The sequence below is a fragment of the Notamacropus eugenii genome, chromosome 4 (genome assembly GCF_028372415.1).
Source record: "Notamacropus eugenii isolate mMacEug1 chromosome 4, mMacEug1.pri_v2, whole genome shotgun sequence".
Taxonomy (NCBI): Eukaryota; Metazoa; Chordata; class Mammalia; order Diprotodontia; family Macropodidae; genus Notamacropus; species Notamacropus eugenii.
Window position 1 is genome coordinate 208,585,612 of NC_092875.1, and position 22,464 is coordinate 208,608,075.

Here is a 22,464-nt window from a genome sequence, read left to right on the forward strand (position 1 = left end):
TCAGTACTCTACCTATGCTTAACATGCACAAATAGATACAAAAATATATTTGCAAACATTTTTATGGTTTCTGATAGAAACTAAGCTGTTCTCTAAGTGAAATGCAGAGTAATTTAACTGCATACTAAAATTAAAGCACACCTTCTATGAGAAATAGAAAAACAAAGTAAAACATTCATTTGAATAAAAACATTATTAATTTTTTTATTAAATTGACATATATATGTGCAAAGATGTGCAAAGATTGAAATGAGCAGACCTGGTCCAACAAACAGTAATCTAGGTAAATAAAATAAGACTTCTCTAAAATTTTAGTACATAGTATATAGATTATGGGTCTGGTCCTTGCATTGTATAAAGTTAAAAAATAGAAACATTTTGAATTATAGGATTATAATTCCAATAAAATGTTCCGGTGACTCCATAAACCACAGAAGCTTCATGCTTGATGGAATGACAGCACCACAATTCATTGCTAACTTGTTTATTCTAATTGTTTAGGTGTGCAGTATCTGGGGTGAGAAATCCTTCCTTACAGCCATTCATTCATGGTTTGGGAAGGGATCTAAGAAAAATGTGTAATTTTACATACTATACTGTCTAAGTAAATGGTGTAAATTAAGGGTGCACTCAGATTTTCATTCTTAACACTAAATATTTTTAGTTCAGAGGCTTAACATAGGTCCCTAAAAAACAGTTCAATATGGTTTATTTCATTTGAACTTCTTTCTTTTTATGACATCTTTATTAAGGACAATTTATTTAATTTATAACAGTATCTAAGAATAATGGTACTTATAGATATTTTAATTTTTTAATGTTTAGATTTGACATGAACAAATGCATGCATGCATGTATGCATTTATTAAGCACTTACTATTTGTGTGTGTATATATATATGTATATATGTTAGGTTACAAGACTATAAATAAAAGATGTCATTTCATTTAAACTTGACCAAAATATAGACTGAGCCTTAAAATTGTATATTATTATGATGATTTTGGAATTATATACTTTTACATAAAAAGACAAATCACAGATGACTACACGATCCAATGAAACACACCCAGTTTACTAAAATTCTGAATCATGACCAAAATAAAATCATCCAATAATACTAAAGACTCATAAGGAAATGGAGACATTTTCACTTATTCTTTTCAACACATAGAAATAACTCTTATCTCATTTAAAATTTTATGGCCTGATTTTGCTACGACTAAATATACCAGAAAGCAAGTAAGCATGTAAGAAAGAACTGATTATGAAAAAAACAGAGGACAAGATATAAGACCCACATGGATTTGTGGGTGCCATAAATGTAGGATGAAAAATTTGAATTTTTTTCTTGCTTTGATAGCTACATCATGTAACATTTCATTCTTCTTACATATCTTGAATCCAAAGCAGATGATTCAAAGACAAATCTGGCATACAATCTGATAGTTAAGTCCACTCTGTAATAAAACTATTTCCTCACTTCAAGTAATGAACCTTTGAATGGGTATAACTTTAAAAAATTAACTTCTATCATTTTATGGATGTAGAGAACTCTGATAACAATGGAGAGCAGCGATTTCTCTCAAAACTTTCAGTGTTAAGACAGTTACCTAAGGTACTGAATTTGCCCAGGGTAACAGAGCCAATATATGTCAAAGGCAAGATCTAAACACAGATTTTACTGACTTCAAGGCTAGTTTTCTATCCAGGATGCCACACAAGGCATCACATAAGATATCTGCAGGTTATTCTGAGTTTCACTGTACATGGAGTGGTACTTGCCAATGCAAATAGAAAAAATATTATACTCTTTTACACAATTTTAATTTTAAGTTTAGCATAACAATAATCATCAACTTATGTTCCTGAAGTTTCAGAGTACAGTACACTACAGAGGTCAGAGAGCTCACCTCAGGGGCAGCAAAAGTAAAATTCGTAGGATACGTAGCAGGTCTGATGATGATAAGGGTGAGAATGTTAATGGCTGATATTTACTTATTGTTTCAAGGTTTAAACGGACATCATCTCACTTGAACCTCACAACAATCCTTTGAGGCTGATACCTTTGGCTGATACCTATTATTGACATCAGGGGCCTTCCTAAGGATCTATACAATTAATTGGGTTATATGGTAAATGTCATATTTCTTCCCATCATAATTTTACACTACACATAAATTCATTTACTGGACCACTTCATTTTAAAATTCTTCCTTAAATGTTAGTAATCTCTGCTAAAATAACTATCAAAAATGCCTTGGAACCTATGGACCACTGAGAGGAAAGCTAGATGAAGAAGATGGAAGCCCAACTACAGCATGGCCATGGACACAAAGCAGCGGGCTTTTCTGCACCAACTGTTTGTCAAGACTGATCGTATGCTCTTCCTAGATATCAACAGGCCTCCTCCTTCTAGACTGGGGGTTATTGAACTGGGCAGGACTTTTCAGCTACATATGAGGATTTGCTCCCTTGCCCTTGAATCAAGGGTCTCTGACAGGTGATAAAAGCAAATCCTAGAATGGAAGATGTTTTGCCCCTAGACAGTTTGTATTGCAGCAAGGAATTATTTAAGCCAGTTAGAGCACTTTTGATACCTATCCTTTTCAAACCTGATTCTAATTTGCTTGGGTACTCTATGTACAGGGTAAACCGTGTCAAACAGGGATACACCAAAGAAATATAGATTCCAAGTATACTATATGAAGCCTGGGCCAGAAAACATGTTGTTTGCAGAATGAAAATATTGTAAATCCAGCATAACAGCCCCAAGCCTATGCTGAGTTGTACTGGGATGTTTTCTTTGAAGCAAATAGACTTAAGAGCTGATTTTTGTGTTAAAGAATCATCTCTGATTGTTTGTGCCACAGAGGCAGATAAATGCCAAAAAGACAGATACCTCTGTCTCTGAGACATTGTCCTGTATAGCATAAAGTTAATAGCAAAGTAATAAGGAGCCTCTGGTCCTGACATAAAATATAAAGTTATGCCGGCTTGATGCAAGCTTCATGATCTATCACCTGTAAATGCCTCTGATCACAGCATTAGTGTCTCCACTGGGGTGGCAAGAGTAGAGCACATGCCAGATCATGAGAGCCCTGCTACGCTGACAGAGGTATCATGTAAGAGTGTTATGTGGCTCTCTAGGGCCAGACCAGGTTGGGATGAGGTTAGCTACTGCTAACATTTAAATAATCATAACTCAAGTGGCAATAAACTGACAAACTTTAGTGTTAAAACAGAACTGAAGTTAGATCAGTCAAAGGTGTGACTGGAGACTATGTCTACTGCATACGAGAACATGATTTGACACTATAAATATTAAATCTGGAAAAGAATGCATGAATATACTATGTTGGAGCCTGTTTGGATATCCTTAACACTTATTTTCTTGGTCCTAGTAAACTAAGCAATGTCCATTCTGATTCAATATTAACCTTTATTTACAGTAATTTGAATCAAATGGACTTGAGTGATGAAAGCTATAGACTGCATTAACTAGCACAAGTGTTACTGAGGGCAGGAGATTTTGCTCCTTGAATAACTGTTAAAACTACACAGGTCAAGAAACAAACAGTACCAAACAGAGCACCTTCACAGATATTTACTGCAGTTCATTCTGTATGTAAATGGGAGCTTATTTTTAGGGACTCTCTTTGACAAGCCTTTTTCTTCTCAACACATTAACCAAAGAAGATTCAAACAACGAAAAGTGATCTTTACATACACATTTTACAAAGATTTCTAGAAAAAGAAATTTTAATTAAAAAGAGCTACTGAGAAAAATTAAAGTAAGCCATGTAACTATTTAGTCTTCATTCCTAAGGAACCTATTTCTTTCCCCAAGTCATTAATTAAGTTCTGCAAATAGGAACACATACCAGTTGCAAAGAGAAACACTCCATACAACTATACTGAGTCTCATGTAAAGTTACATATCTTCATTAAAATCCATTTGAAATTTCCAGATCGAAAGGATAATTGATACAACACTGACAATAAACCACATCTCTCTCAGTCTGAAACCATAGATATGAAGTCTCTAATATTCACCCAGAATTCTTTAGGGAGATTCTTGCCAAGCAGACTGTAGGCTCATTGATCTAAACTGAGGAGGGGGTGGGAGAAAAGGGAAAGAGGGAGAGAAGGAGGGCGAAAGAGAGAGAGAAAAAGATGGGGGGGGAGAGGGAGAGAGAGAGAGGGAGAGGGAGAGGGAGAGGGAGAGGGAGAGGGAGAGGGAGAGGGAGAGGAGAGAGAGAGAGAGAGAGAGAGAGAGAGAGAGAGAGAGAGAGAGAGAGAGAGAGAGAGAGAGAGAGAGAGAAAGGAGAAGGGAAAAGGTAGGGGGAAAATATTAATTTACCAAAGACACCTGATCCCTGAGATGTATGATTTACCTATTTATATATATATACAAAAACCAGATTATTTAAAGTCTTACCTTATTCAAATAGCATTTGCTCTAGAGCCTAAGCATATGGGTTTTGCAAAAATGAAAAAAGGCAAAGCAAATGATGAGTCCATGTATTATTTGTGTTGGAATATTTTATTTCTTTTGCTTTAGTTTCCACACTAGATGATAAGCTCTTGCTGCAGAGAAAATACCAAAGGGCAAAGACAGATCTACTGACCTGTGTGCTGCCTCCGATGCTTGGTGAGGGCATGCCGCGTCCCACCGGCAAAGCCACAAAGGTCACATAGGAATGACTTCTCGCCTGTTGCAACAATAAACAGATGAGGGACTGTGGAGGTCACAGATCATTAAAACATATCTATCAAGGCTTTCAGGGTTACTAATTCCTCCAATCAAATGTTTCCATGTAAATATGTCAAATGGGAATGAAATTACCACTGCGGTTTATTGACTGTGATAAAATCTGAAAAGCACCACTGAACATAATTACATACTTGTCAGACCCATAAAAATTAGCTTTATTATCAATGGAATGGTTTTGTACAACTTCATTTCTGTTAGATGTCTTCCAGATGGGGCTGCTTTATGCACTTGAACAGTTTTTATGCATATCCTGATTTTTTACAATTCCCATACATCTGGCCTTTCTGTGCTGAGTAAAGATTGCTCAGAAAAGTTAATATACAGTATATATGATTCTGTTTAAATAAAATATATTGAATTTACTAACAACTTAAGGATATGGAGAATTTTTTACTTGATTCGATCAAGGTCTTCCTTAATAACTTTCTACTTAATAATGTGAATTAAATGGTTTTCTTGAACATACTGAAGAGCTCATAAAACAATAAAATCCACATTACTCAGTATCAATGGCAATTAAATGCTGTTTATGTTTGGAAAACTTTCATGACATAAAGAAAGTAAATCTGGGGATTATAGAGAAAAAACAGGAAAACTCTTATTGTTCCTCTTTAATGATATTTCTTCATTCTATGCCACTGCAACAATTAGAGATAGATTTGGCAGACAGTATTTGTTAGAAGTGTGCGAATGACCGTTTTTGGGGATATTTTTATTCCAGCTAACACTTTGCCCCATGGTTTATAAATACAATATATCTTTCTACTGTAGCATATTTAGGCAATAAGTACTGGCAAGCTAGGCAGTTTCATCCCATAAGGCTCACGAAGAAGGGCATTATGGAATAATGATACTAACCTTGGAGAGATTCAATGAAATTATAAAATACTTTTCCAAGCACTAAATAAATCACCTTTACCTACTTTACTAATTTAGACATTTAATGCAACAAGTTTTGCAAAGGTTTCCACACATGCTGTAGAACTTGGCGGCGGGGGGGGGAAATAAGATCAAGATTTGGCTCCAGTCATTTTGGAATTATCATGGTATTTTTGAGTATGAGAAAAAAAGAAAGACCATATACCAAAAGGCAAAATGGCTCTCATTAAAAAGTCATTCCTATACCAGCAATTCCAAAGTTCATAGTTTAAAAGAAGGAAGTACAATAGTGACCATGTAAATATAATTATATTTAGCTCACGTTTCCAAAGTTATATTATCAAATTATTCATCATCATTATCACTAATATATGCATCTGAGCTAAAAAATATTGTTTCTGATAATCACTCTCCTTTTGGGGGGTCACATTTATTCCTTGATATCATGAGATCATCATAGAATCAGAGGAATAGAGTAGATGGGCTGTGAAGAATAAAGTTTAATTATAATTAAATATTCATTTAATTATTTAATCAATTTGAGTATAAATCTTTCTGAGTAGCTATAATATCAATTAGATAGCACTGAATACGGAACATCACAGAATAAAATTCACTCTAAAATTAAAATATTGATCTAATTCTATTTAAATATTATTCTCTATCATCTTACATATAACCATAGCTTAGGCTGTATAGGTAACAACTTTGGGTATACAGCACGCAGGGAGTAGTCTTAAAGACTAATGAGGGCATAGAATTCTTATTACTTTTGGAGAGAAATCATATTTTATTTTTCTACTTCTTCAACTTTAGTAACCTCAATTTGTGCCATGAAATATAAAATGTACATGAGCTACATGGCAAATGCCAGAAAATTGTACGTTAAGTTAATTCACTTTGCACATGTACAGTTTACATTTATAACTTTCTTATGTGTAAATATACATAACAATTTAATCCATACAGAAATGGTTTCTCATTTTTCATCTGATTTGATTTCAGATACATTAGTGACCTTGGTTTCATGACATATAAGATTTCATATGGGATATTAGTCTCTACTGTACTATATTTCACATCTACCTCTATGGTTTGATTTTTTTTGTAATCTTTGGTTCAATTTTCATTTGCTCTTTGGGGGGAGAGAAGGGAGGTGGGTGGGTACAGACAACTGTATTTCCATGAATATGTTTAACAATTTCATCATTATTTCTTTGGAATTGCAACCTTTAAACTTTTAAGAAAAACTAAAGGTACTATTTCACTTGGCATAGAAGAGGTTGATTTAACATGCTATGTTTATATGATAGCAAGGATATAATGGAAAATGGTTCTTTTCTTAACAACTTGAATTAGTTTCAAGTGTGCCATTTTGCATTCAAATGTAGAAAGACACGGAAACCAATCCTTTATTTTCTATTAGAAAACAGCCACTGTCCCCTATCTCTCATTATGGTGCAGACTACAAGACCTAACAACAAAAATCCATATTATTGATCTAGCCAAGTCTCCACAATTATTCTTTAGAAGGAAACGCCGACGATAAATTACATCTGCACTGGCTTTTCATCTGCTGTTCGATATAAGTGATCTCTCAGGGCAGGCTGGAGACCTTAAATCGTCAACACCCTTGTCAAAGAAGCTAAGGAGGCCTGGGCTTCCCACAAACTGCTTTAGAAGAACTTTTAACCTATAATTTCTAACAATAATATAGGTTTTTCAAAAATGTGGAGAACCAATAGAAAGGACAATTATTGCTTCTTCTCTTTCCCCTCAACAAAATTATCTGAAGGGGGTTTAAAGAAAGGATTATATATTTAAAACAGCACATAATGAGTGGCTGGTCCCTGAAAAAAAATCAAATTTTATATTTGTAAATAAGTATTACATTTCTACACTTTAAAAATGAAAACCACTTCTAAATGTCAGCTAGTGACAGGTCATAGAAAGGGAAAAATTATAAAGAATTTTGTGATTTAAATAACTGAAAATTATAACCAGTACTCCTATTTCTATGGATAAATATGAGAATTCTAGATCCAAAGTAAGATATCAACTAACAGTTCATATTTTACATAAATTAATATACCCACTGATGGAAAATTTGTAACTTTGGACTTTGAGGATTCTTGCTACTATGTGATTTTCTAATAATAACACAACCCAAAAATACTTTTTAAAATTTATAACTAAATTTCTAATTAGTTTGTTTCAAATGAATCTATGAGACTATAATAACAAAAATGCCATGATCAATTTCACATTTTTAGGAATAGTATGTCAAAAGCAATATGGTGTGGCCTAGAAGGATGACTGAATAGAATTTCAAGTCTAAGAAAATTAATTTTCTATAATAATTTGAGAATTATATCCAAAATATTAAAACCATATATATAAAATATACTTTTACGTGTGTGTATACATATATATATTATATTTCACATAAAAATTGTCTCATTTCTTTTTTTTAAAAGTAAGAAAGCACTTCTGAATCACTATTTCCTTTGGTATTTCATAGCAGAATTGGGGAGGGGAAGAGTTTACAATAATCCTAGATTAGTAATAAACAAATACCCAATTACCAAAATCTTAAGAACAAACCATTTAAACATGAAATCATTTCTATTGATTAACATGGGAATAATTAATGAATAATCTAGACTTTTATCTAACTCCACCCAACCTTCAAGCTAACAATAACGAGATTTCCAACCTGTATGAGTTCGGTAGTGGTCTTTCATAGCTGAGGCTGTGAGGAATGAATAATGGCACGTGGGCCAGGTACATTTAAATGGTTTTTCTCCTGTGTGGAGTTTCATGTGGTTGTTCAGGGCCCACTTCTCTGTAAAACTTCGATCACATAAGTGGCATGTAAATTTCCTGTGTGGGAAGACAAAAAAAAGAAAAAAATTATAATGTTGTATACACATGCCCTCATATAAAAGCTGAGAAAAGAAGCATGTTTTTTAAAGCTGAAGTGTGGTAAATGCACAGACTTTCGTGAAGAGAATTGCAGACCTGGTCTGTCATGTCTGTATAACCAGGCATTGATTTTTCTGTCGAGGCCTGGCACTTCAGCCATTTATTCTCTGCTTTGCGGTTGGGCCCAACGGGTTTGAAAAATTCTGTTACAGTCCAGTCACCCCTGAGGCAAATGTGAGAATAGATTTCACCTGTACAGGCCTACACCACTTATCCAGGGCATGGGCTGTCAGAGCAAAGGCTAAATGAAAAGCTATCCATACTAAACTACTCAGACAATCCCGGTGCTCTATGCTAGGCTGCTGAGGCTGCTGTACCACAGCCCAGGGTTGAAATACTGCTTGTAATAACACTGGAACCGAAAGAAACCAAAAGTGCTTCAAAACTGAAATGCACTCTATAAAGAAGCAAAAGATATTCTAAAGATGTTCCTTGAAAAAACTGAATTTCTTCAGGGTTATTAACAGGAAAGATAAAAGGTTCATTTTATTAATAATTTAAAAATACAATTTGCTATGTTGACATAAATACACTTGAATAATTCTGACATGAAATTACTTTAAAAGGCCATACCAGAACTATATGTTAGGACATATCCATGCTTATACATAGTTGCTGGACCTTCACTAACAAAATGCAAAAAAACAAAAAACAAAAAAACCCCAGTAAAATAAAAAGGTATTAACTATTCCAAGGAGTAATTAATCTTCTTTTTGTTTATATCCAGGAAATCATAGCCAATGATTATTCATATTTCTATGCTTTTATTTATATGGTTAGAGCAGTTTTGGCATTTGATAATGTGAAATCAGGGTCCCATGAATTCATACAATATAATAAGTAAAACAATACGTTAAAATGTATTTAAATTAAAATGTGTATATTACTGATAAATATTGTTAGAAAAGGGCAAAGTCGCATGAAACTGAGATTGCAACATTAGCCTTTTTCAGTCTGCTAATATGCATACCTCTAAACTGGCTAACATATTGCTTGCATTATGAAAGAAAAACCTATAGCTTTTAAAAGTGACAGAACAATCAAGAAAGAAATGAGAAAACATTTTGTATTTTTCATTGATGCTTATTTAAGAACAAAGAAAAAACATCAGCTGTTAACTTATATCTCTAATACACTTAAAAGCTATAGGGAAAATTTGAAAACTTAAAGAAATTAATTTTAGTCTAATTTTCAAAAATAAATGATTTCAAGTATATTTATGTGTGTGAATACACAAATCCACATAACATTTTATGTATCACTCAGAACTGTTACTGAAAATTTTTCACGAAAACATTAAGTTTAAGAGGGTTGATACATTAGACCTTGCACTGCAATGAACCCTTTCACTACACAAAGCTCTGAATGGCATGAGGGCAGATGTCACAGCAAATAATATTTTGCTATCCTAATCCCTATTTTTCACTTGCTTTGCTGTAAAAGGGCTTCCTTTGACTTATATACTCAAAACATGCACAAGAAAGGTTCCTAGGTTTTCTGTAAATACATCTCCCATAAATCTACCAAGAAGCCTCTCAGCTCCGGCAAACTTAATTTATAAAAAGGATTATTGATTTATTTTGTCTATATCCCAATTCTTATACAATATAGTAATATCACTGATATTCAATGCACTTATTTTCAAAAGTACACTAATAATTACTTTTTAAATGTCACATTAAAATTAACTTGATTCAATTCTGAATCCATAAAGGTACATATCTATCAAGACACATAAATACACACATGTTGAGTACAGGCATTCAACTTGCTTTATTGTTTGATTACTGCTTAGTGGTACTAGCGAATGACAAATATGGCTAAATACTTCCAAATGCACTGTAAAAAAAAATATCATGTCAGTATATCTCTCAGACAGGTCTTCATGCATTTCACATTTCAAAAGCATTACAGCGATCTTATTTCTAAGATAAATACCTCTATCTACTTATTTCCTCATGTATTTATTGTGGGTCTATCTAACCTTCTACCACACAACATAAATTAGAAGGTTAAGTAGATGCTATTTTTTAACAAATAGTTTCTCTGAACTATACTACAACTTTATGAATGACAAAATAAATCCCTCATTTTTAAATCTACTGTGACGGACATTTTAACAGTGTTATATCCAATGGACTTCAATATGCACTCTATTATTCACACACAATAAAAATGTTAAACTGATGCTTAGCTGTTTTAAAATGACAAAAAACTAGACAATTCAGAATTTAGGCAACTATTCCATCTTAGAAAACTGCACTGTTAATGTGTTTTATAATTAACAAAAATTTTTTCATGTTAGTATTTTAATGTTTTAGTTCAACAAGCATTGAACTGATTGTTTTATGGTTTACTATGTGACATGTTTTTCACATGTGTTTCTTAATAATTACTTCAGAACATCAGTGGCAGAATTTTTTTTCAGCTAGTCAATGATTAAACTCTCAACTACCTCAGTTTTCCAAAATGGTGGGATATATATCCTGTGGAGTACATCAATCTCTGGATGGCATGGGGGCAATGTTATCTCAAATGCTGACTCTCACCAGCACTGCTCATAACCTGCACTATAACGTTCTTCAGGTCCCTGGAGGCAAAGGTAAACAGAGCTTCTTCTGCTCTCAACTTAGAAGGATCAGGTCGTAGCAACTACGTAAATTTATTGAGAAGCCTCCCAACCTGGACTAGTTAAGTAAAGTCAGAATTCTAGTAACAAGTCACAGGTTACCTTACCACAGGGAAACCAAATCATATTTGGAGGCTGAAGAGAAGGTGCCAGAGTAAAGACCAAAGGCTCTTTAGAGAGCTAAAGCAGATTAATAGAGAAAGATCCTACAGAATACGAGAGAGGATTTTAAATAAGGAGTGATCTGGGTTCAAATTTTGCCTGTGGAATTTATTAGCTGACCATAGACATGTCACTTATTTAATCACTCTGACTGCATTTCTTCATTAATAAAAAGTAGATAACCTATCCTGCAGGTATGTAGGAGACTCACTGAGAGTCTCAAATGGGACAATGATTATAAAGTGCTTTGCAAACCTTAAAATGTTTTGTATATAAATGACAGTACATTTGAGAAACAGAGACAAAGGTAGCTTGACTTGACCATAGAGTATTATGGAGGTGAGCAACGTGTAAGAAGGCTGGGACAACAGAAGGGGGCAAGACTATAAAGAATTTTAAATGTCAGAGGAGTTTCTATTTGATCCCAGAGAGAGAGGAAGCCATCAGAGTTTATTGGGTAGAGGATTGAAGGAAGGAAGAGAAGATGCAATGGGCAGGAAGCATTTTAAGAAAATCACTGTGACAGCTCTAAATGATGACAGAATGGATTGGGGAGAGATTGGAGGCAGGTGATTCTAAAGTTTCTAAAGAGTCTAGGTTTTACTATACACAGATATGTGTAAGTTAATAAACCAAGTCCTCTTTTTTAGGAATTTCTTTCTCTAATACATTAATGAATCCAAATCTGGGTGATGAGAAGACTGGAGAATGAATGACTTAATTTGTCCACAAAGGTGGATGAAATGGTGTCGGTGGTTTGTAACAGTTTCTATAAATACTATACCATGCATTATGTGATTTTTCTATTTTTCCTGATCCTGCAAAGATTAGCTGTCCCAAATTGGTCCTGCTCAAGATGCTGATGCTTCTTCTGCTTTAATAATAACATATTCACTTATTGTAGCATAAGAGGGTAAAAAGAGAAATGTTTTTATAAGTTGTAACAAAGTTCTGGAAAAAAATTAAATAAATGACTAAAATGAAACTTCTGAATCATCCCTGTATTTAATTATCCATATAAATTTCTAATATTTACTTTAAGAAAAGGTACGATTTCACTGGCGTGAGTACTCTTTAGTTAGACCAACACCTAATGCTTTGTCCATACCACAAACTCCAATCATTCCATCCTTCTCGCTTCTACCAGTTCATCACTCCTACCCTAATATCAACTTTCATCTGTTCACATTCTTGGCCTTATATTTAATAAATTCAACAAGATATCTTTCACTCTACCTTAAATCCTCTTTGTCCTTCTAACTTAATACTCTTTTTACTTGCCCTTCCATCCCCTCCAAGAAACCTCTCCATCTACCTGTGGCTCTGCAGGGCTTGTCTTGCCTGGGCCCTTCCATCTTGCTACAGATAAGCCCTCTGAAGCCACCTACAACTCCACAGAGTCTGCCCTACTCTTGCTCCAGTAATGTCCCTGGACCCAGCATCTATTTCGTGACACATACAGTTGCCCAATGCCTGGGTCACCTCAGGGAAATCTTCAGTGGACAATGATAACCTGCTTGAACTCATTCCTCAATGATTAATACACGTATACATCCACTATGTTGAACTCAGTGATTCTGAAACCTGAAATGCCATTGTTCAAATCCCATTTGCCAACCTTCACTGTCACTGTTTACTCCCTCATTCCTATCCCCCTCAACCCAATCTCCCAACCTCCCACCCTAAAGTTAAGTAACCTTTTTGTTCAACTCTCTGGAATGCCTGCTCCATAGGTGAAAAACTATTTCATCATCAATCTTTTCTTACTTCCTCCATTTTCTTGCACTCACTGAGACCTGGCTCTGCCTTGGTAATACTTTTTCTACCAGTGGTTGCACTTTTACTCAAACCTCTGATTCGTTGGTCATGGTGGGGGAGTTGGAGTATACCTTACTCCCCACTGTCAGTTTCAAGCTCTTCCTCTACCATGATTATTCAGTAATCTTTCCTACTTTAAGGTTCATTTAATCCATATTTATTGCCCAATTAAGATTCTGGTAGCAGTTGTCTACTGACCTCCAGAATACACTTTTTTTCTTACTCACTGAGTTTACTGCCTGGCACATAGGTTTTCTCTCCTCCCCAAATCTCCCCTCATACTAGGGTGGAAATACTTTAATGTACATATTAATACTTTCCCCCACTACCTTTCCCAATTCCTCAACTTGTTCATTTCCCAAGTCCTAGTCTTCTACCTTGACACAGATATACATGGAAACAGCAATAAACAGCCTTAATCTTTCTGTCACCTGAAAGTGTTTCACATACAGCTTCATTAACTGTGAAATTTCCTTATCTGATCATAAACTGCTGCTATTCCACCATTCCCTCTTTATCCTCACTGCTACCTCTCACAGTTCATTCCCAGTCTGCCAACACTGCACTGGACACATTTCCTCCCTTCTCCATATTGAACTCCTAGTCTTGTCCTCTTCCCTCAAGTCCATTGCCTTTTTGGGTAAAGGGTCATTCAAAGATCTTACCCTTCCAACCAAGCCTTGGACTATTCCAGCTATTCACTACCTTCATTCCTACTGACGTGCCATTGAATGAAGCTGGAGAAAATCACGACCGCATGCTGACTGGTCTACTACAAGTATATGTTACATAATCTCAACTGGGCCCCCACTTCTATGTAAGGCAATCTTTTCATTCTTCCCTAATGAATTCATTATCCCACTCACCAGACTGGCTTGTCTAAATCTTTTCATCCCTCCTCAAAACCTCCCACGTATATTCCTCTCCCCCATTCTCAAAGCTGAGAATCTTGTCTTATATTTCACTTCAAAAACTGAAGTCATTACCAGAAAGAGCTGCTTTCCCCCTCATATTCCCCAATTCACATCCTTCAGATGATATCTGCCACTATCTTGTACTTCACCCTTGTTTCAGATGAAGAGGTAGCCTTTTCCTTGTCAAGGCTAACCCTCTACATGCCTAAGTGATCTCATTTTATACTGTTTTCCATAACAGATTGTCCCTTCTATTATCCCTATTCTATCACCAATCTTCAATATTTCCCTTTCTGTCGACTTCTTCCCTACTGTCTACAAATATTCCCATATTTCACCAATGCTCCAAAAACTTGATCCATATCCTATATCTCTCTTTTATAGGTAAACACCTTGAGAGTCTGTGGATAAAAGAATTCTCTCTTTCCTTTGCTCTCATTCTCTTCTTAACTCTTTGCAGTCTGACTTCTGACCTCATTCAAAGGAAATCATTCTCCCCACAGAAAATTTCTCTTACTTGCCAATTTAAAGACCTTTTTGCAATCATCATCTTTTTTGACCTCTCTGAAGCTGCTGACTGTCAATCACTTTCATCTTGATATACTGTAGGTATTCAGAAAGATTGTGTTTGTTCTTCATTGCCAAAGAAGACCAAGCCATCAGAGAAATGATGACATGACTTGCATTTGACTTGGTTTTGGGAGGGCTGTGCAGGTCACCAGCCTCACTTCTCCTCCAGAGCCATCTGGATCCAGGGACCAGATATTCATCAGGATGACTGGAGATGACTTGATTATCAATAGTAACTGTTGCTATTTCCCTCTTAGCCTGATGTCTTTCTTTTTCTTGGCCTCATTAAAGGGGCCATGCCCTGGCTACTTCTTAAACAAGCCTATTCAATGAATGGGCGTTACCCCACCCTGAGTACCTGCAAAGACCTTGGCCTAAAGGGCCCAAGGTCTCCCAGTGCATCCTGGATCATCTCCAGTCATCCTGATGAATATCTGGTCACTGGATTCAGATGGTTCTGGAGCAGAAGTGAGGCTGGTGACCTTGCACAGCTTCCCTCACTCAAAACAAAGTCATGTGAAAGTCATGTTATCATTTCTCTGATGATATGGTCTTCTTCGGCAAATGAAGGATGAATACAAACAAAATTGCTCTTTCTCAGTCACTTTTGCACGGTCTTCATGTAGATCAAGCCTAAAAATCATGAGTATTCCCCAAGGTTCCTCCTCCATCTCTTTTCCCTCTACATCATTTTGTTTGGCAATCTCATCAACTCCTTTCGATTCAAAGATTATTTCTAGAAGAATGGTTCTCAGAATTATTTATAAGGTCCTAACCACTCCTATGACTTCCAGTCTCCCATCTTCAGCTGTCTATTGGACATTACAGAGGAGATGTCCTGCTGACATCATAAACTGAACATGTCCAAAGCTAGGCAGTCCCCTATATCTAACTTCCTTATTATTGTCCAGGGCACTGTCATCCTCCCAGTCATACGGGCTCTCAACTCACTCTTCATTCTCTCCTACCATCTCCCTGATAATCATTGTCAAATCATATAGTTTTCACCTTCATAACATCTCTCATATATGCACCCTTTCTTCTCTAATACTGCTATAAGCCTGATGCAGCTACTGCAACAGCCAAAGACAGACTGGAATCAGATCCAAAGTTCTACAGAGAGCACAGCAATAAAACTATACCTTAATCTAAAAGAAACCACCTTTTTAAATAATTATTTTATTTTAAGTAGCAAGCATTTATGTTATTTCCCTCCTAAGGCGCCAAAACCCACCACATTGGGGAAAAAAAAGGGGGGGGGAGGGGGGTAGATTAAACAAATAAACATAGTCAAGTGAAAAACATTTCCACATTAGTCATGTCCAAAATGTCTGCCTTATTCTCTATCTTGAGTACATAACCTTTCTGTCAGGAAGGGAACAGAATGCTTTATATTAAGTCATATGGAATTGTAATTAGTCATTGCAATGATCACAGTTATTAAGTCTTCCAAGTTGTCTATTACACCCCCGATGTAGTCAAAGGACACTCTATCTTTTAATTCAATGCTTTTTCACTGGTTATCTTTCATTTCTGGAATATTCTTCCTTCCCACCTTTTCCTTCCTTCAAGACTGAGCTCAACTCTGGCCTTCTTGAAACACCTTTCACAGTTTTCCCTGCTATAAATGACAAGAAACTTGAGTTCAAGGTCAATTTAAGAAATTAAGCAGAGTCACACTGATAGTAAACAAAAGCGGGATATACATGGAATCTAATTTAAACCCTATCATTATTTTTGGTAAAAAATAATCCTATTCTCTTCCACATCTACAAATCATTTACGATTCATTTATTCTAAGTACCTAGAAAATAGCACCCTCATACTATGGATTCTAAAAAGGATTAAAGTACAATGACAGCTAGTTAACAATGATTTTATGAACCTAGAAAAGGCCAATGTTTAGCCTTGATACTTTCTAAGAAAGAAACTAAAAACAAACAAAAAAACTCCAACAAACCAGAGTATGAAAGAAGGATGGAGAAATGGAAGGACAAAAGGAGACAGGAAAGGGAGAAAAAGAAAGAGTTACAAAAGGGAAGACCAGAATTAAAGATTTTAGGGATGGCAGGTCCTCCTAGGATCTGGCACAAAGTTCAATTCCTACATTAGGAATAACAACATCTACATCATGACAAATGGTTATCCAGGCTCAGCCTGAAGCCATCAGTATCTTCTTCCCCAAGTATCCAGTTGAAATTTGATTATTAGGCATTTATACCCATTGTCCCAGGGCAAAACACAACAAATCTAATTCTTCTTTCACGTGACATCCCTTAAAATACTTGCAGATGGCTAGTATGTCTCTGACTTCACTGCTTTGAGGTTTATATCCTCTGGTCCTTTAACTATCCGAGATGGCATGGTTTCCAGACCCCATCGGACAGAAGTTCCTACCTTTCATAAAATGTAGCTCTACTGAATACAACAATTCAAAAAGAGGGTAGGTTGCCCTTGGTCTATCCCACAGTGATTTGAAGGACTTCAAATTTCTGTCATACTTCTAACCTTGTCCAAAAAACAAAAACAAAATGAAAGAAAAAGAAACTTGGTTTGGCACCATGTGTTCTTGGTAAAGTCACCTAGGTTGGGTTTTCTCCAAACTAAATTCTTATACACTGTTCCTTAAGAAATAGTTTCCATAATTTTTTCAAGAATCAATCATAAACTCACAAAACTAAAGATTAGATAATCTAGATTTCTCTTTTTAAAAAAATCAAGAGCCATTTTCTACAGAAGGGCAGAGTAGCATAAGTCTAACAAAGTAAAGGCACAAAAGGCATAAGCTCCAAAAATGTTTCCATATTGACAGTGATGCCTGAACTATTCAAAATAACAGCAAAATTTGAAGATTTCTATAAACTGAACTGCTACTAAACCGGAAGAATGTTATTCTATGAAGAAATAAAAAGGAAGATGATAAAGTATGAGTGATATATATGAGGATAGTATAAACACCTATGATTAGAACGCTTACTTACTAAATTCAACCTTTTAAAGCTCAAGTGTGGCTTCCTGATGAGTTGGAAAAACCTCCCTGGTGGGCTTTTATACACTTCACTAGGGAATCAGCTACTTACAGCCAATAGTCTTGAGTACATTTTTGTCCTGAACAGGTGCTAATTAGCCTAATTAACAAGCTAGATACTTGTTAGCTAGCTGGGGAGGGGATTTAACCTTACCCTTGCCAGATCCTAGGAAGTACTCGCCACAGCTTGTCTTAAATCCCTTATTAACTTACATGTTGCTCATGTTCAAGAGGCTGAGAAATATTTTTTTCTGGCCCTTCTAAATAAGCATCAGAAAGCACAATTTTTTCTTCCCATTAAAGGGAGGTTGCCATGAGTTCCTAAGAAGGGAAAAAAAATTCACTATAAAGAATAGTCAGTTCATAAGTCAAGCACTTTTGTCCATCACAAATACCTTAATACATGTAATCCTTTCAGTTAATTCTACAATGCTGAAAATTCTCCTCCAAAACCTTAAAGTTAAATAAAATCATTATGTAGAGTTGCAGATAGAATTCACTTCCTTAGTCTGTATGTCTTGTAAATAACAACATACCTCAAGAGTTTTCTAGACTAGACACTAATAATTTTTTAAAACTTAAGATGGATATATATTAACCAGGAAATCTGGTATTTGAGTAGCTATTGGAAATTTGGTATTTGAGTAGCTCTTTTCAATTCCTATCAATCAAGTTTTCACAAAAGCAGTTTGCTTCTGAAATTATTCACCTCATACTGCTTTAAAAAAAAACGCGAAGTACAGGTGCAAGAAACTAGAGGACACATCAGGGCCACTGTAGTCCCAACCATTCCCGTTTCTACCAGAAATTCACCACCACTACACTTCCAACTGTGTTCACAAAACTGCAGTGGCAGAAAAATTCCAGCAAATTTACTTATCATACAAGCTAAATATCTAAAAAGCTGATGTCTAAAATAAGCATCAGAAAATGAAGTTTTTATCAATACAGGTGAAGTGGAAAATACCAGATTTATCCACACAGTGTTACAAATAGCAATGCCAAATCAGGGACTGACAGGCATGTTTTAATGTGACCTTCCTTATTAACAAAGGAGTTGTTTTCTTAGTGTGTGTGTGCGTGTGTCTGTGTGTGTGTATGGTGAAAGTGGTTTAAAGAAGAGGGAAGCTATCAAAAAAGATTGTAGCCAATTTCAGGGTTTGAGAGTAGACAGAATTATCCAGTTCATCATTTTATCTAAAGGTTGTCCAATCTCCCTTTTTCTCTACTGGTAGTATTCCTCAACATTTCTTCAAAGTACTTGCTGAATATGCTTTTTATTCTAAGCTTAGGAGTAAGACTAGGGCTAGATATATGAATCTGGGAGTCATCCCATAAGGTGATCAAGTAAGATGGTGCCCACCCTATGCCTGCCTCCTTAACTTCCTATTAGTACTCCATTCTCCAGGGGCCATCCCCCTGACTACCTTTTAAAGAGGCCTATTCATTGAATGGGCATTACCTCACTTTAAGTAAGTACCTGAAAAGGCTTTAGTCTAAAAAGCCAAGGTCTCCCACTGCATCCTGGGCCATCTCCAGTCAGCCTGATGAATATCTGATCACTGAATCCAGATGGCTCTGGAGGAGAAGTGAGGCTGGTGACCTTGCACAGCCCTCCCTCCCTCAAAACAAAGTTAAGTGCAAGTAATGGTTCTCTTCAAAAACAAAGGACAAACACTACTCTATATATATACACACACATACACACACACACAGATATATATGTATGTATGTTCTGTATTGAAACTAGATTTTCAAGAATATTTTCAATCCCTTCAACACAGTAGTGCTACTCTTGGCAATGGAAGCTTCAACGAGGAAATGTAACTATTTTAATATTCTTAAACTATCCTTATATGCACAATTTTGAACCACATTATACTTTTACATTTTATGTTCTTCATTCAATTGTCATTCTAGTTCTTCCTTCATTAGGCGTATCAATTAATCACTCAAAAGTCTTTAGGTAAAGACAAAAGAAATGCAGGATAAGACCAAGGCCTCAAAGAGTTTATAATTCAATTGTATGGATAAGAAACAATTAAAGAACAATAAAATGCTAAACTGTCAGCAAGATAAAGAGGGAAAGTACAATAGATGAAATTCACAAATGACCTAAAGGAAAAGAGAAGACCATACAGAAGAGGTACACAGTAGCTATTCCTCAGAGTCCAGCTGCAATCCTAAAATAAGGACAGTAGGAAGGAGAAGGAACAGATACAGACACAAAGGCAGGTGAAAGCACAGAATATTTAGGATTTAGGTTAATCTGAAAGGCAGAATTCTTGGTAATCCACAATTCACTTACTGGCTCCCTATTATCCTAAACCTCCATTGAACTTTGTCAATAGACGTTGATTAAGCATCCACTACGTGTCAAGCACTGTGTTCAAACACTGGAGATACAAAGAAAGAAAAATTACAATCCTTGTTCTCAAGGATCTCACAATCTAATGGGGAAAACAAGGTAAAAACAACTATACAAACAAGCCATATACAGAATTTTAAATCCCCAGGGGGGAGGCATTAGAATTAAGATAAATAGGAAACAATCCACAGAGGAAAGCGACTAGTTTAAATCCTTGTTCAAAAAATTGGCCATGATGAAGTATGTTACTTCATCTAAGTCTCAGTTTCCTCATCTGTAAAAAAGTTATTAACATTTACACTATCGACCTCACAAGGGTGTGAGAAACAATATTGAATAATCCTGAAAATTATGATTTTATTATTTGTCATTATTGTATTATATTATTGTAAGTTATTATTATTATTCTCCTAACTTCATCAGCCCCCAACCACATTCTACTAGTTATTGCCTCACTTCCTATATTTCACACAATCCAGTGGGAAGGAGCTCCCTTAATTCCCATATTTGTCATCTCAAAACTATCTCTTCTTCCTCCTTATTCTTGGAGAAGACACAATTCTCCTTCTAGTTTAGTCTAATGCCCCTTAAATGTGTACTTGATCTCATCATCTTTTTTGTCTATTCATGTCTATACCTCTTCACTGGTTCCTTCTCTACTCCTAAAAATTTCACTCAAGTCTTCAAATGCTTTAAAAAAACAAACCACCACCCTCCCTTTGGTCTTCTGACTCCCTCAAGGTATTACACCTCCATGGTAGACAGAATCTAAATGTACGGAAAGAAATGCATTCAGTGGATAGGAACAGTTCCAACTTAAAAAATTCCTCCTACCAAAAAACAGAGACACTGTTCCCTCTTCTCTAAAACAATTGGATTGGCTAAGGTAGAGACAACACCTTCAACCAGATGCTAGGCCCTTGTCTTCTACAGAGAAGTGTTCTAAGTTGTCTAAATACTTTAGAAGCACTTGCCTGTAAGAAAACAACACATTTTTTAGAAAGAAGTGAACACTACACAAAGTCCACAAAGGATGGATGGTTTGGGGGGAGATGATGGAGTCAAGTTTTCATTGGTCAACATAAGGCATCAAAGTATTAACTTGGGGGTATTCCGCCTAACTTTTCTTGGAGATTATAATACATAACTGAAGACCTGTCAGTCCACCTTTATCAGGGAAAAGTTTCAGCCAATGAGACCCTTCAGACTGAAGCAGAGATGGCTAAAATGGCCCTGAAAAGATGAGTGTGAGATGAGAGGAGACTATAAAAACAGAAAGAATTTCGAACCCAATGAGAGTAAGACACTATGTTAATGGAATGGGAAGATCTTTTCCACCCATTAATAGACCTATGTGACCTTCTTTGAGCTGGGGCCCAGCTGACTGCAGAGATAGAGCCTGAGTCACAGGGAGTTTGAGCCTATGGTAGGAGGAGCTTGCTTGAATGGATGGAACACTAAGAATGGAGCAGGAAGAGAGAGTGAGGGAAAGCTGGGAGAGAGCTAGGCAGAGCTGAGGCAGAGCAGCTAGCTTGAGTGAGAGAGGGAGGAATTTCACCTAGGGGAGCTTATTTGTGGGAAGGCCTAATGGAGGGAAGGCTTGGTATAATGTTAATGGAAATGAAGATCTTCCCCACCGATATCCCCTTATATGGAGCCCAATGAGGGAAGCTTGATTAGGGGAAGCTTGCTTGCCTGAAGACTTTCACACCTTTTGGTAATAAGGCCCCAAAGCACATGTGTTGAGATGCTTTCTGGCTCCATATATATTCTCCTTAGCATTTTGCTTAAGGGGTCATTCATTGGAAGAGTATTCATGAGATTTGACCGTGTAAGTCTCTATGTAGCCATTAAGGAGGCCACAGCTTTGAAAACTCAGATGTTGGTGCTTCTTATCTGTGGTAACTATGTATGTATGTAATGGTCAGACAGCTGGATCTGTCTGTTGATCTGTGATGCATGTATTGTTTATGGTCAGACAGAAGTCCTGCCAGGTCTTTATGCTATTTTCTCTCTAATTTCTGTTTGTAATTTCTGTTTATATTTTCTCTGAAGTTCATGGTGCTTTTTCCCTGAACTAAGTGAATGATATATGTGTTTGATTAAAGATGGCTGACCCCTTAAAAGTTGCTTTCCTTTAAGAAAAGCAGGTCCAAGAATGTGTACTAGTAGGTTATCCTGTGTATGGTAGGGTACTTGTTTTTACATTTGGGCATGACAGTGCTCCCTGGATTGGTGATGTGTATAAACTTCTTTGTTACCAAGGGAGTATAATGTAGGGCAGATGTCAGCTCAGCACATTATAGATCCATCACTTTGTCAACTACATTCATA

At 36.0% G+C, this 22,464-nt stretch overlaps 1 protein-coding gene across 5 annotated transcripts in view; it reads right to left on the reverse strand.

The window, feature by feature from the left end:
- Positions 1–22,464, reverse strand: part of ZNF407 (zinc finger protein 407) — a 609,391-nt gene that overhangs the window by 241,170 nt on the left and 345,757 nt on the right. For all 5 annotated transcript variants that reach the window (XM_072604085.1, XM_072604087.1, XM_072604089.1 and 2 more), the window contains exons 5-6: positions 8,373–8,539; positions 4,632–4,715 (exon numbers count right to left, since the gene is read on the reverse strand). In XM_072604085.1, coding sequence (XP_072460186.1) covers positions 4,632–4,715; positions 8,373–8,539 — 251 coding nt within the window. The remainder of the gene's footprint in view (positions 1–4,631; positions 4,716–8,372; positions 8,540–22,464) is intronic.